At 44.0% G+C, this 12,374-nt stretch overlaps 1 protein-coding gene and 1 pseudogene across 5 annotated transcripts in view; one reads left to right on the top strand and one right to left on the bottom strand.

The window, feature by feature from the left end:
- Positions 1-1,284: 1,284 nt before the first annotated feature.
- On the top strand, positions 1,285-4,011 carry LOC146497484 (uncharacterized; annotated as a pseudogene).
- Positions 4,012-4,152: 141 nt separating this feature from the next.
- skila (SKI-like proto-oncogene a) overlaps positions 4,153-12,374 on the bottom strand; it is a 34,938-nt gene continuing 26,716 nt past the window's right edge. For 4 of the 5 annotated variants that reach the window (XM_085141611.1, XM_085141610.1, XM_085141607.1 and 1 more), the window contains exons 6-8: positions 9,528-9,898; positions 8,662-8,892; positions 4,153-7,636 (exon numbers count right to left, since the gene is read on the bottom strand). In XM_085141611.1, the coding sequence (XP_084997737.1) occupies positions 7,394-7,636; positions 8,662-8,892; positions 9,528-9,898 (845 nt within the window). In that variant the 3' untranslated portion in view covers positions 4,153-7,393. The remainder of the gene's footprint in view (positions 7,637-8,661; positions 8,893-9,527; positions 9,899-12,374) is intronic. The other variant, XR_014870903.1, reaches the window with a different exon arrangement.

Here is a 12,374-nt window from a genome sequence, read left to right as displayed (position 1 = left end):
AAAGACAGTACTACACCCTCATAATGCACACTAAAAATACACTCACCGGACACTTTATTGGCTACACTTTGATAGTACAGGGTTGGATTCCCTTTTTCGTTCAGAGCTGCCTGAAGTCTTCGACGTCTCAAAATATTCATTACAGATTTTGGTCCATGTTGACATGACAGCATCACACAGCTCCTGCAGATTTGATGGCTTCAAATCCATGATGTGAATTTCCTCTTCCACCAAATCCCTAACGTGTTTCGGTGGAGACTATGGAAGACATTTAAATAAAGTGATCATCACAGGTTTAAGAAACCAGTCTGTGATCCCACGTGAGATAAGTGTGAGTTTGCCTCACATTTCATCCACAGCTACCTTCTGTTGGCTCTCACAGGAGTTTTTCCTGGGTATCTGTTGATGTGTCTTCCTGCTTGCGCAAAAATAACTTATTTAGTTTTCTTGGTGTTTACACCAACTAACAAACCAACAATCTCTGTATCATCAGCAAAGCCAACATTGAAGACATCAGATGAGCCAGGCCAGCATTCATTAGTATGAGTAAATAAGACTAAAGATTTAACATTCCCTTGTGGGGCTCCAGTGTCGGTGCTAATGGTGGGTGATACTTATCTTATTTATCACTCAATGATCTATCATTGAAAAAGGACTCAACCCTTATGATGGCTGTGCTGTTGACCTTTTTCTGTGACCACCTTTGCATTGTGTGGTCTTACAGTGGTCTTTCATTATGAAATCCAGATGGAAAGTCCATAAACAGAGCACATACATATGTTTTTGTTTTGGTTCAGATGACAGTGTATTACATGCACCATGTACTCTTCCTTCTTGTGGGTCCAGTTTTTTTCTTGCATGTCATTGAGAACACCATTCTCTCAAAAGTTAATGCTACTGGACAATAATCATTTGAAACCCGTGGTTGTGACGTTTTTGAAGCAGGAGCTATTGATGATGGTTTCCAGGTTCTGGGAACCCACTTCTTCCCTCCACACTACCAGTTAATCCATCAGGTCTGGCTGCTTTTCCAATATTGATCTTTCTAAAACATTGAGTGCTGCAATCAATTGCTTGTCAGGCTTAAGCCGTTCCCTAATTCAGATGCGTTGAAGTGTGATCCTCCCATAGAATTTATTCAGTTCTTTCATCCCCACAAAACCTTTAAGTCACTTTTCCCTCTCTTGCCCTATCATTGTGTACACTCCCTGCTCCATCTGTGTTAAGTTATCTTTCACTCTATTTTCTGCCTAGACACCTCATCATCACCTCACCCAATGATGACAAGGTGTTTGTTTGTTGGTTAAAATCCTCAGAGTAGCATACAGAGCACTGCAATGGCCCACTGCACTCATGGCTGGTTGGGCTCATTTTTACATCATGACTCAAAGGTTACAAGCTTCCACCTTCAAGCCAAAATGATTCATCTATTTATTAGTTAGCCTACTGGCATCCACCTGCTGGTAGACTGTTCTTTCCATCTTCCCACTGCCTGTTTCCCACCACCACATGCACAGGTGCTGAGTTTTTCACACCTCTCAGGTCCTGCATATTGCCATGCTGCTTGTCCTGACTCTGTGCTGCACTGCGTGCTCGCCATCCTCTTGAGATTAGCTGCTACATACATATATCTGAATTATCCTCCTTTGAAACCCCAAACTACAGAATAAATTTGCACTCAGTCTGGGAGGAATTTTGTCAACCAAGCTCTGTGTATATTTCTCAACACTTGGACACCCTCCCTGGTTTTTCTGGCTGTTCTCTTCCTTCTACCCGCAGGAATACCCTCATACCTGGATCTGAACGGGGTCTGGCTGCGTTTCCTCAACAGCCTTCTGATAGCGTCTGCCCAGCCTTGCCTTGGCTGCAGTTCCTCCTGACAGCTTCTGTGGTTGGAGATTTAATTTTAGCCTGGCTGCAGAGGACAAAACATGACTGCACAAAGCATTTTACTAAAGAACCTACATTATAATAAATAAAAAACAAACATATTTATTGGAATAATGTGGATTTCCCTGTAACAAACTACAGAGAGGTACTATCTGTTGGCTTAAAACTTTGATCACAATAGCTTAGCTGAATTGATTATCATATCCCAGATCTCCAGAGGACCTCGATGATTTTGGTAACTCCCTGACTTTTATGTAGCACCAGTTTGAACTCAAAAACATTGGTGACATTATGCAGGTACAACACCAACAAGTATAAAAAGGTAGAACATTCTTTAAGATCATCTTTAAGATGTAGCAGTGTAGAAATAATTTAGATAAGCTGCACATTTTTCAGCAGGGTTGAGGTCCAAAAATAGCTGCTGGACACGTATGTCACTCCTGGTGTTCTAAAGTGGCGACAGGTTTATTTTAGCATTGATAACTGGAAATAACTGTTTTCTGTATGACTCTATCAGTCTGTCACATCATAGTGGAAGAATTCTGGCCCGTTTATGCACAGCTCTGTTAAGATCTCTCCACAACATTTCAATCAGATTGAGGTCTAGACTTTGACTGGACCACTTACATTTTTCAGCAATTCTGCTGTAGATTTGTTGCCGTTTGTTGTCCTGTCCCAGTTTGACCCAAGCTTTAGCTGTCAGACAGATGACCTCACATTTGACTTTAGAATACAGAGGAGTTTATGGTCGACTCAATGACTGTGGCTGTAAGACTAGGCCTACTCATCACCCCTCCACCACCGTGCTTGACAGTTGGTATGAGGTGTTTGTGCTGATGTGCTGTGTTTAGTTTTTGGCAAACATCTCCACTTTGCTCTCATCTGCCCAAATGAAATTTGTTCAGATGAAGCCATGCTGCCATGTTCTTTTTAGAGAGAAGAGGCTTTCCCCAGGCAGCCCTTTCCAACAAGTCATACTTGTTCAGTACTTTTCTAAATATACTGTCATGAACTTTAACATTTAACATGTGAACTGAGGCCTGTAGAGCCTGACATATAGCTCTTGGGTGATTTGCAGTTTCTCTGAACATTGCACAATCTGACCTTGGGTGAATTTGCTGAGATGTCCACATATGAATGATGGACTTGTCTGGCCTTATAACCCTCTTTTTTTTCCTTGGCACTGAGTTAACACACTGACCTGCTTTTACAGAAGAGCACAGAGTTACTGCTCATCAGTTGATCAAGTGGATCTGATTATCAGCACCGGACTGTTATGTGTAAGGATGTACAGGACCGTAAATGTTGGTGAGCTCTATACTTAAAGGCGGTCTAGAAAAAAGACATGACTGATTTTGACACTACAGAACTTTACTTGAATTTGATCCAAGTTCATTGTCTATACAGGGTTTTATTTACAAGATCTGAAATCAGGAAAGGGCAAAAACAGAAAAAAACAAACACTAGATACAACTGAGGTATTAGCTAAAAGCATTTACAGGTATGTAATCTTTCTAGTAAATATCTATGATGATAAACAGAGATGCAGTGTCTTCTGCTTAAAAAAATCTTTTTTTATATATATATCACAACATGAGGTAGGAGAACAGTGTCTCAATTCATGCAAGAACAAAAGTCTCATCACACTGTAGTATTGGCAACATAGTATGCAATGGTCATACACAGACACTGTTTCATGTTTCAGAACAGCATCAAGGGGGGAAAAAAAGGTTTGTCTTTTTTCCATCTATTACAGGATGTGTATCAACGAAATCAGGGTATTCTTTTTAGTGACCGGCCATCAGTGTGATCAGCTCTACTTAAAAGGCTAATTACAGCCTGAAGAAAAGAAAAGAGAAAACAAAGAAATCACACACCCAACTACAAATCAAACCACCTTCAAACACTTCAAAGGTCAACTTGTAGCCATTTACAAGTTCTCGTCACATAGGCGAATGGTTATGCAAATCTTGCATTCAAATCTGTTCATGTGGTAAATAAAACACAGCTACCTCCACTTTTTTTTCCTTTTTTTTTTTTAAGTCAGTTGGGCAAAGTTCACACCTGTAAAAACTGTACAAACTAGATCCAAGTTCTCATAACAGGCAAAATGCAAAAAGGCCCAGCACGCCCCATTATTCTTTAGTCCTTTTTTTAATCATTGTGATGTAGTTTAAAAAAGTTAAACAGCGCCCCCATGTGTATAAAATGCAAACTACTCAGAAAGTACAGACCTCCCTTAGATATCTGCTCGTGTGTTGAATTTTTATATATATATATATATATTTATTTATATATATGTATTGATATATTTTTCAGCTGAAGAGGTAATTAAGTGAACTAATACTGATTATATTCTAAGTGAGAAATGACGAGGATAATATATGATCTTAAATTAGGACACAATCGCACATCCAGAGCTACATGAGCAAGTTTCTCCCGTTTCCCTTTTCAAAGCTGCTGTGCTTCAGTCAGACATTGGAGGCCTGCCCACAGACACACACACACACACACACACACACACACACACACACACACACACAGACACACACACTTTCTAAACAAATTAGGCTACAGGTTATACTCTTCATGATCTGACTCTGACTTTATATTCCGCTAGCCTCTGATCCACTCGCGATATAAAACTTGCACACGTTCAATATTCATGCATATGAGCCAACTCAATAATCTGTGTGTTATGCGCAGGGAAATCTTTTTCTCTTTTTTTGTTTTTTTTTGTACATTAAACAGACCGATAGTGGCCCACAGATACAAAAAGTAAAGGGGCAGTAAACCATGCAAAGAAAAGAAAAGAAAAGTTTTCATTTTATCCACAAAGCATTTTCAATTTTGCTCAGAGGAGACGGAAGGGAAAACAGCTTACATTACACAGTAAACAGTCCATTGTGATGAAATCCACAAAAAAGTACTTCCATCAGTTCATAAAGAAGAAAGGGGAGTGTGTAACAAAGTAATATTTTCCTATTTTTTGCCGTTGTCCTGCATCGCATCTCAGTAAACCACGTGTTTCACTCCCCCACATCCACACAAAGTCAAGTTCTCACATCAGTTTTCATGAAGAAAGCAAAAAAGAAAAATAAACAAACACTGGGGCAGACTGAAGCCTCGGTTCTGATCCAAATATTATAACCTTTTAAGATTATTTATAAGAACAGTTAATATATTAATGACTACTGTATTTACAAAGTGAATATAAATCTTTTAGTTAATACGTTAAATATTTTCTTTCATAATTTCAATAAAGGTTTAAATGGAACAACAGTAGAGTGTACATTTGTGGCATGGGGGTTGATTTTTACTGGTTTGTGCACCTGCACCTGCTTTTCTGACTGTCAACAAACCACAACTGCCCGCTTCTTCAGCTCTGTCATCGTAAAGGGAAGCTGTGTGAGAAAACAGGATGGAGCACAGTGGAATGTCTATCAATTTGCATTAATGGCAGATGCATTAAGAAAAAGAAAAAACGCTCAGAGTTATACGAGGCAAACCACCTCCCCCCCCCCCCACGATTATTTACACGCACACACACACACCGCTCGCTTAACCGGGATCTTCTTCTTAGTGGCAATAAAAAGCTCCTTTGCCTGGCAACTGACACAAAAGTTTTCTCTTCCTCTGGCTGGACGTCTGTAAGCTCTCCTGGGCTCTGACAAAAAAAAACAAAAAAAGCAAAAACAAAAAAACGCCGCACACCCCCAGCTGATCTGACGCAGGAGGCGGATGCACGGGCTGTGTGAGCGAGTGACTGTGGGAGAGGGGGCAGAGAGGGAGGCGCTGGCTGGGAGATCCAGTACAGTCTGGCTCGGGGGTGGGCAGAGGGCCTCAGACAACAGCAGCTGCCCCCGATTCTGACGGCACAAAAAAAAAGAAGAAAGAAAGAAAGAAAAAAGCCTCCCTCGGTACCGCCAGCAAACGGGCCACCCAGCCTGCCGCAGGGGTGAGGTGGGGGGAGAGTGCGCTAGTCTTCTGGGCCCTCAATCCTTCCCGCTCTTCTCCCTGCCTGCCCAGTCCTGTTTGTTCAGTCAGGCAGAATAACGGAAAGCAGGACCCAAACCACCCTGGACTAACTGCCTTCACCTGCGACCCACTTCTCACATGCAAGCAGGGTGGGGATACAACGGTCTGCTAACAATAAAGAAGCCTGAAAGCAGAGGGGCAGACTACAGCTTTGATCATCTGCTGGGAACTCTGGGGCTATTGTTCTGCCTGAATGCCTGCACTGCACCGACGCGATCGAGTGTGTGCAGGCCCGTAAGGATGTTGCACGAAGTATAGTAACACGGCACGGCTACCACGCGCGAGGGCTCTGCCTTTCTTCTTTCGGCTCGGCATGGCCCCCATGTCCAGACGCATTCCTTTCCCAGAGGGATCTGAAGGGGAGGGCGCAAGGAGTGCACAACACTGTTAGTGAGCTTCTTCAAGCCGAGCCTGAAAACAGCAGTGTTTCCTTTCTAGCTTGAAGATAGACAGACTAGAGGTGAAAAAATAAAAACATAAAAATACACCGTGTTAAAGAGTTTCCGAGCAGAGGACAATGGAAGGTGTGGGCTCTTCAGAGGCGGTTCATCTAGCAGACTGTTTGGTCTACATCAGGAGAGCCCAGGTGGCCCAGCAGAGAGAGGAGAAAACCAGTCTGTCGCTAGGAGCAGCTGTAGTGCAGGAAACACTACTCCCTAGCTAGCTACCTTGTAGAGATCACACCCAAAAACACTCATTTCAAGTTCAGCATCACTATTGGCATATTTTCATGAGGTCCATTTTTTTCTTTTTTCTTTTTTTGTACAGTAAAGGTCTTTGTCCCCCATAAAGACTCGATGTTTTCGCATGTTACACAATGTAATAAAATGTCCGTGCAGTTTCCTGCGGTCGCTGGTACTTGGGCTTTACATACAGAAAGACAGAGTAGGGGCACGGGTCAGGCAGCGCCATGTGTTCGGGAGTACTGGCCGCTGTGCCAGGTAGTAGCGTGATGTGACATCCACAAGGAGCAGCGAATCTGTATCTGAAATCTCAAAGTCAAAGTCATTATTAGCTCCAGAAACCAGTAAGCAGGAAGGGAGGATCGGAGAATATGGATTGGAGAACGGGGAGGGTCGGGGTGGGTTATAGTGAAGGATTGAGTTGGTCTTCAGTGGACCAGTCTCCAGTCTGTGAAGCAGCTATTTGTTCAGTAAAAACTATAAATTAAACCCAACATACATGCCCAAAAACCTTTAAATACTGTTTAAAGAGAGGGAATTGAAAATTTAAAAAAAAAAAAAAACACTTTTTTTTTTCCCTTTTTTTAAATGATCATTGAATTACAAAAACAAAAGTCAGTCCTACACTAAGCAAAAGGGGAGCGTAATGCACAACTTCAAATCAGCCTGAGGAGACGTGACGCTCCTTTCAGCTTTGGGCTGATCTTTTTGTGTCTGTACACTTGGCGGGGGATGAGGAAAGGAATGAGGGGAGGGAGGGGAGGCGCCCGGAGGGGCGGCAGTTACTTTTGGCCAGCCGCTGGGGCCTCTGAGCAGGGTGGGGAGTGGGCGTTAGGGGGTCCGGTGGAGGGAGTAGGAGGAGGAGAGGGGCTGCCTCCCATCGTGCCAGACTGGGCCATCTGCTGCTTCAGTTGGGCGATCGTGCGCTCCAGCTTCTCGCGCGCCTCCCGCTCCATGCGCAGCTCCTCCTGCAGCTCCTGCCGGTCAGCCTCCGCCCGCTCCAGCCTCTGACGCAGGTCGGACAACTGAAAGGAGACACAGAGACAAGAGCCACATTACTCTCACACATTTCCACATCTAATAGTAATCTGTCAACAGTCTTCAATTCAGATTTTTCTTAGCAGGCCCGCAACTGTTCATTCCTCTGCAAACTACTTTGGTCGTAAATATTTAAAGAAATGTTCCCAACAAATAATTAACTAAAGCCCAACATGACATCATCAAATTGCTGTGGCTTGTTCCGGCCACAGGCCAAAAAGCAGTAAAATCCCCATAATCAGGCAGGTGTTAACCATCAAAAACAAACCAACAGAGACCCTGCATTTAGACATAGCTGGCTCAGAGGCTTTTACAACACACACTGCAAAGTGGTGCAGACAGAATAACTACTGTTGTGTTTTGAGAGCTCTTAAACCATCAGAGTAACCATTTTTCCCCTTTTAGCAGTAAACAAAGAAATGTGCACCAAACCTTTAAAAAAAACAAAAAAAAAAACAACCATGTTGAACTCTCAGAGCCACACAGAAATACACACACCCGTTCTCTTAACAGAGGGACAGCTTGATGCCAAGGGCAGGAGGTGGAAGGGCTCAGGCCGATGTAACAGAGATTAAGATTAGGTCTACTGAAACCCAAACAGACGTCTGAGTATGTGCTCCGCACAGAGACTCACACAGCATCACAGTAAATTCTTTCTATTTGACTGGTACGTTTAATAAGTGCAGCTCCAAATAGTTTTACCTAAAAACCTGATTTAATCATGACTCTAGTAACTACAGATCCAAAGATAAATGTTTGTACATACATGCTGATGAAAATGAAAAGAGAACTAATTGTAAATGCTTAGCGAGCTCAACTTTAATATTAATATGCAGAGTGCTGTGCTAAAGTGTGCTTTGTTTGAGTCCCACTGGAGCTTTGCAATCTTAATGTCTTTAAGATAAAAACGCCATATGTTAAGTGATGCAAGCCAGTGAACACACTTTATGTCACGGAGATTCACTCTGATGCAAAAGTCTGTGCATGCATGTGTTCCCCTGTAAGCCCGTACCTGTGCTGTGTAGTGGGCCTCTTGCTGGCGCTGCGCCCCTGGCTCGCAGGCACAGGCCTGCTGTCGGAGCTGCTCCAGACGGGTTTCCAGCTCCAGCTGCTCCTGGCGGGCCTGGCTGAGCTGCCGTGCCTGCTCGCTGTGCACCGCCTCCAGCTCGCTGCGCAGCTCATGCTGCTCGGCGCTCAGCTCCCGTAGCCTCACTGCTTCGCCACCACGCAAAGTCTCCAGCTCCTGGGGGCACAAAGAAAAAGTCACATTTCAGTGACTCCTGCAAATGGTAAATGGACCGATTCGCCGAGACCGATAGTCTTTCTATCTAATATTCACACTCTGATGAAATTTGGGGGTCCAGGATCTTGCAAGGATACTTTAACATGCAGGCTAGAGCACCCAGCAACCTTCCAACTACTACCTGCTCTACCGCCACATTACAGAAGCTCCACAAGGAGGTTGTTTGCTTCAGTTTGCTTACATTTTATTTCATCAGACATTTTGTCACCAATACTCTTTAATGGTGGCATCTCATTTTAGATTACAAATGCAATTTTCCCCAAATCCCATTATTGGAGAACATAATCTAGTTCAATTCCGTTTCCATGCATCCAAACTGAAATTAAACCCAGTGCTTTAATAATACGCTAAACGACTGAAACACTGATTTATATGAACTGTTCTGCTGACTTATGTTAAAAACTGGTGGAACAATCTGATACTGACACGTTCCACGTGATGGGAGGAAGTAATAGAGGGGGTTAGTGGAAGGTGAAGATCACCTCCACATCCACATCAAGGACACTTCTAATGGGCGGAAACAGTTATCGGCTCGTTGATCTCGGCCTCGTTTATCTTTCCGACCACCGACTCACCATTTCCAGCTGCAGCTGCTTGTGCAGGGTGGAGTTGAGCTTCTCCTGCTGCCTGCTGTACATCTGCATGATCTCCACAACAATCCTGTCCTTGTCGTCCTCCAGCCCCCCCACCGCCGCCACAACGCCGCTCGTGGCAGAGCTCACGTCCTTAGCTGCTACATCCGTTACCGATGACAACAGCGACGCAAGAGGAGGACGGGGAAGAGGGGTGTGGGCGGTGATGTGGGTGGCTTTCTTGTAGCCTGGGCTGCTCGTCTCCATGGAAACTGCCTGGGTTTGGCATTCCCTCTCAGTGGCCGAGTCAGCAGCAGCACATTGGGATTTGGCCTCCCCGGCGCCAGCAGCGACAGCAGGCGACGCGTGAAGATCTGAGGAAGGAGGGAGATGAAGAAGATGAAGAAAGAAGTTTATAAAAAAAAAGAAAAAGAAGAAGAAGAATGGTGGGTGAAAGACAGGAAGTGCGAGCCGTGCTAATGCACACTGCCACCCGCGCTTAGTAACACCCTCGCACAACCTCATAAACGCCTGTACTTCTTCCTCAGCACCAGTGCACTCACACAGCGCACAAGTATGGCTCGGCAACAGCCGACGAACCAAACACTCGCCCACAAATTTTCTGTGTGTTTGCCCTCAGACGCATGCAGAATAGAGAGGAATAAAGGGCCGTGTGTGGGAGCCGCGCTGCTCTGTGTGGGCTCCTCCACTGTTCAAACCCTGGCTTGTTCCCTCGCTGCGGCCTGTGAGGAGGAGCATCATGGGAAACAGTGGGTAGGGTGGTAATCTCTGGCAGTATCGTAATTTAATTTGATTCCAATCGCTTAAATGAGAAGGAGAAGACTAGTTTCATCTCTAGTTCAGTTCCAGCTGACCTGGTTGTAATGTGGGTGAGGTTAGAGTTATTTAAGCACCTCTCTGACAGCTTCCTGTGAGACAACTGTGACGTGAAAATGTAATTTGAAATATAACTTGTTTCATAATGGCTAAAATTGATATGTATGTGAGAGCTGGAGAGATGTGGGAAAAAAAAGAATCAGGTGTTGGGCATCTATGGATGTTTAGTGCCCAATGTCTCTTTAGCCACTATGTAGGCTAATAAGAAATAGAACTTGGAGGAAAATGTGCTATCAAGTGTAAAGTCATCAGTATGAATTAAAAAACAAAAAGCATCAAGAAGCTATAAAGCTAAACAGTGACGCTTAATGTGTTTTCAAATGTGATGTGTGAGTTTCAGAATTTCCACAGCACCGGCGCTTAATGATTCTCTTACATTTTTGATGCTGTGGAGTTAGAAATTCATTTTTTTGAATCTCCCTCAGGCTTGGTGATAGAAACAAAGACTTGCTGTACTTCCAAATATCGTTTGCACTTCATTTATCCACTGAGGTCAAGGTTGTTCATTTGTGGAGTTCTCACAAAACAAAACAGTGTTTTTAAGGTGGAATTTTTTAAAAAAAAGCAGCCTTTCTCCAGCCTCTCTGCAGTAATCTTACTATCCCATAAGCCACGAGGAGACTTAACACAAAGGCACAGACTACAGATAGAGTTGTTTTCTTTGCCCAACAAGACTTGCGGAAAGTGCCCTAGTGTGCTGCTCTGCTGGGCTTAGCTTCACTCACAAAATACAAGATCCAAGATCCAACTGGCACAGTGACACACAAAAACAAGTGCACAAATGTAGGTTAGGTATGGCAGTGTGTTTGAACCATAAGCTCGCAGACAGACAAAAATGATGATGAAGAAGAAGGTGGGGAACAAGAAGAAGATAATGATGAAGAAGGCGAAATGGTGAATGGTGACAAAGACATCAGGAGAACAGAGGGTAATGATCATGCAGCATGTGCGTGACAGGAAACGGGATGCTCTGTACACAGCATGTTGGATCCAGAGAGGACAATCATTTACTGACTCAAACTGGCTAGTGCATGTGTGTGCCTGCACACACACCCAGATCCATGCTCTGAAGCGCACAAATAACAGGCGTGAGTCATTTGGTGGTAGATCAAAAGGAAATAAACAGAGCAGAGAGAGAGACAACCACAAAAGGAAGAGTGAACGGCACAGATATAACAGGGGGAGGAAGGCATTAAATGAGGGGAGAAAATGTTTAAAAAAGAAAATGATGAAGGGGTAGAAGGCTTGAGATGAAAGAGGCAGAAGAAGGAAGTGCAGGAGCAAACGGAGAACCCGCTCAGAGAGGAGGATGTGGAGACAGCTGATGGGAAGAGAAAGAGGGAGGAGAGACAGACTGGTCGGAGAAGAAAAAGAGGAAAATGCCTGAGAGGAATGAAAGAGAGGGAGGGCGACAGCTTGGCAGTCAGACGTGGTGAAATAATGGCATACAGAGAGCATTCCTGTGATTCATCCTCTCTCTCTCTCTGTATAGACAGAGATTATATAAAAATATACAGTACACACACACACATCTCATTAATGCGGGAAAAACATGAAAGCATGCACATGAAAACACACACGAGGAGGTCACGGCTGTTTCCACCCCGCCAACACGAGGTGTCCCCAGAGTCTTTCTGTGAAGGTCAGCTCATGCTTGTGTGCGCCACTGTTGAGTGCAGCACGTGTCGGCTTGCCGAGCGTGTTGCATGAACATGATGAACATGCATGTCACTTCTGCTCATGCTGTATGTATGCACACTGCTCATGCCTGCTATATACACGAGTCATGTATTTTTAGCAGGCATGTGTCAGCCTTGTTTCTGTATGATGTGCACATGCAAGACTGTAACACTTCATATGTAGAGAGACAGCTGTTGTCAAATTGTGTTCTTTGAGACTCTGTGTGATTATTGTTGCAGGATATTGTGTCAGGACTTTGTCTGCACTCATTTA

This window comes from Neolamprologus multifasciatus, chromosome 18 (assembly GCF_963576455.1).
Source record: "Neolamprologus multifasciatus chromosome 18, fNeoMul1.2, whole genome shotgun sequence".
NCBI classification, from domain to species: Eukaryota; Metazoa; Chordata; class Actinopteri; order Cichliformes; family Cichlidae; genus Neolamprologus; species Neolamprologus multifasciatus.
The sequence above is the reverse complement of the archived record's forward strand: the minus strand, read 5'-3'. Positions and strand labels throughout refer to the sequence as shown.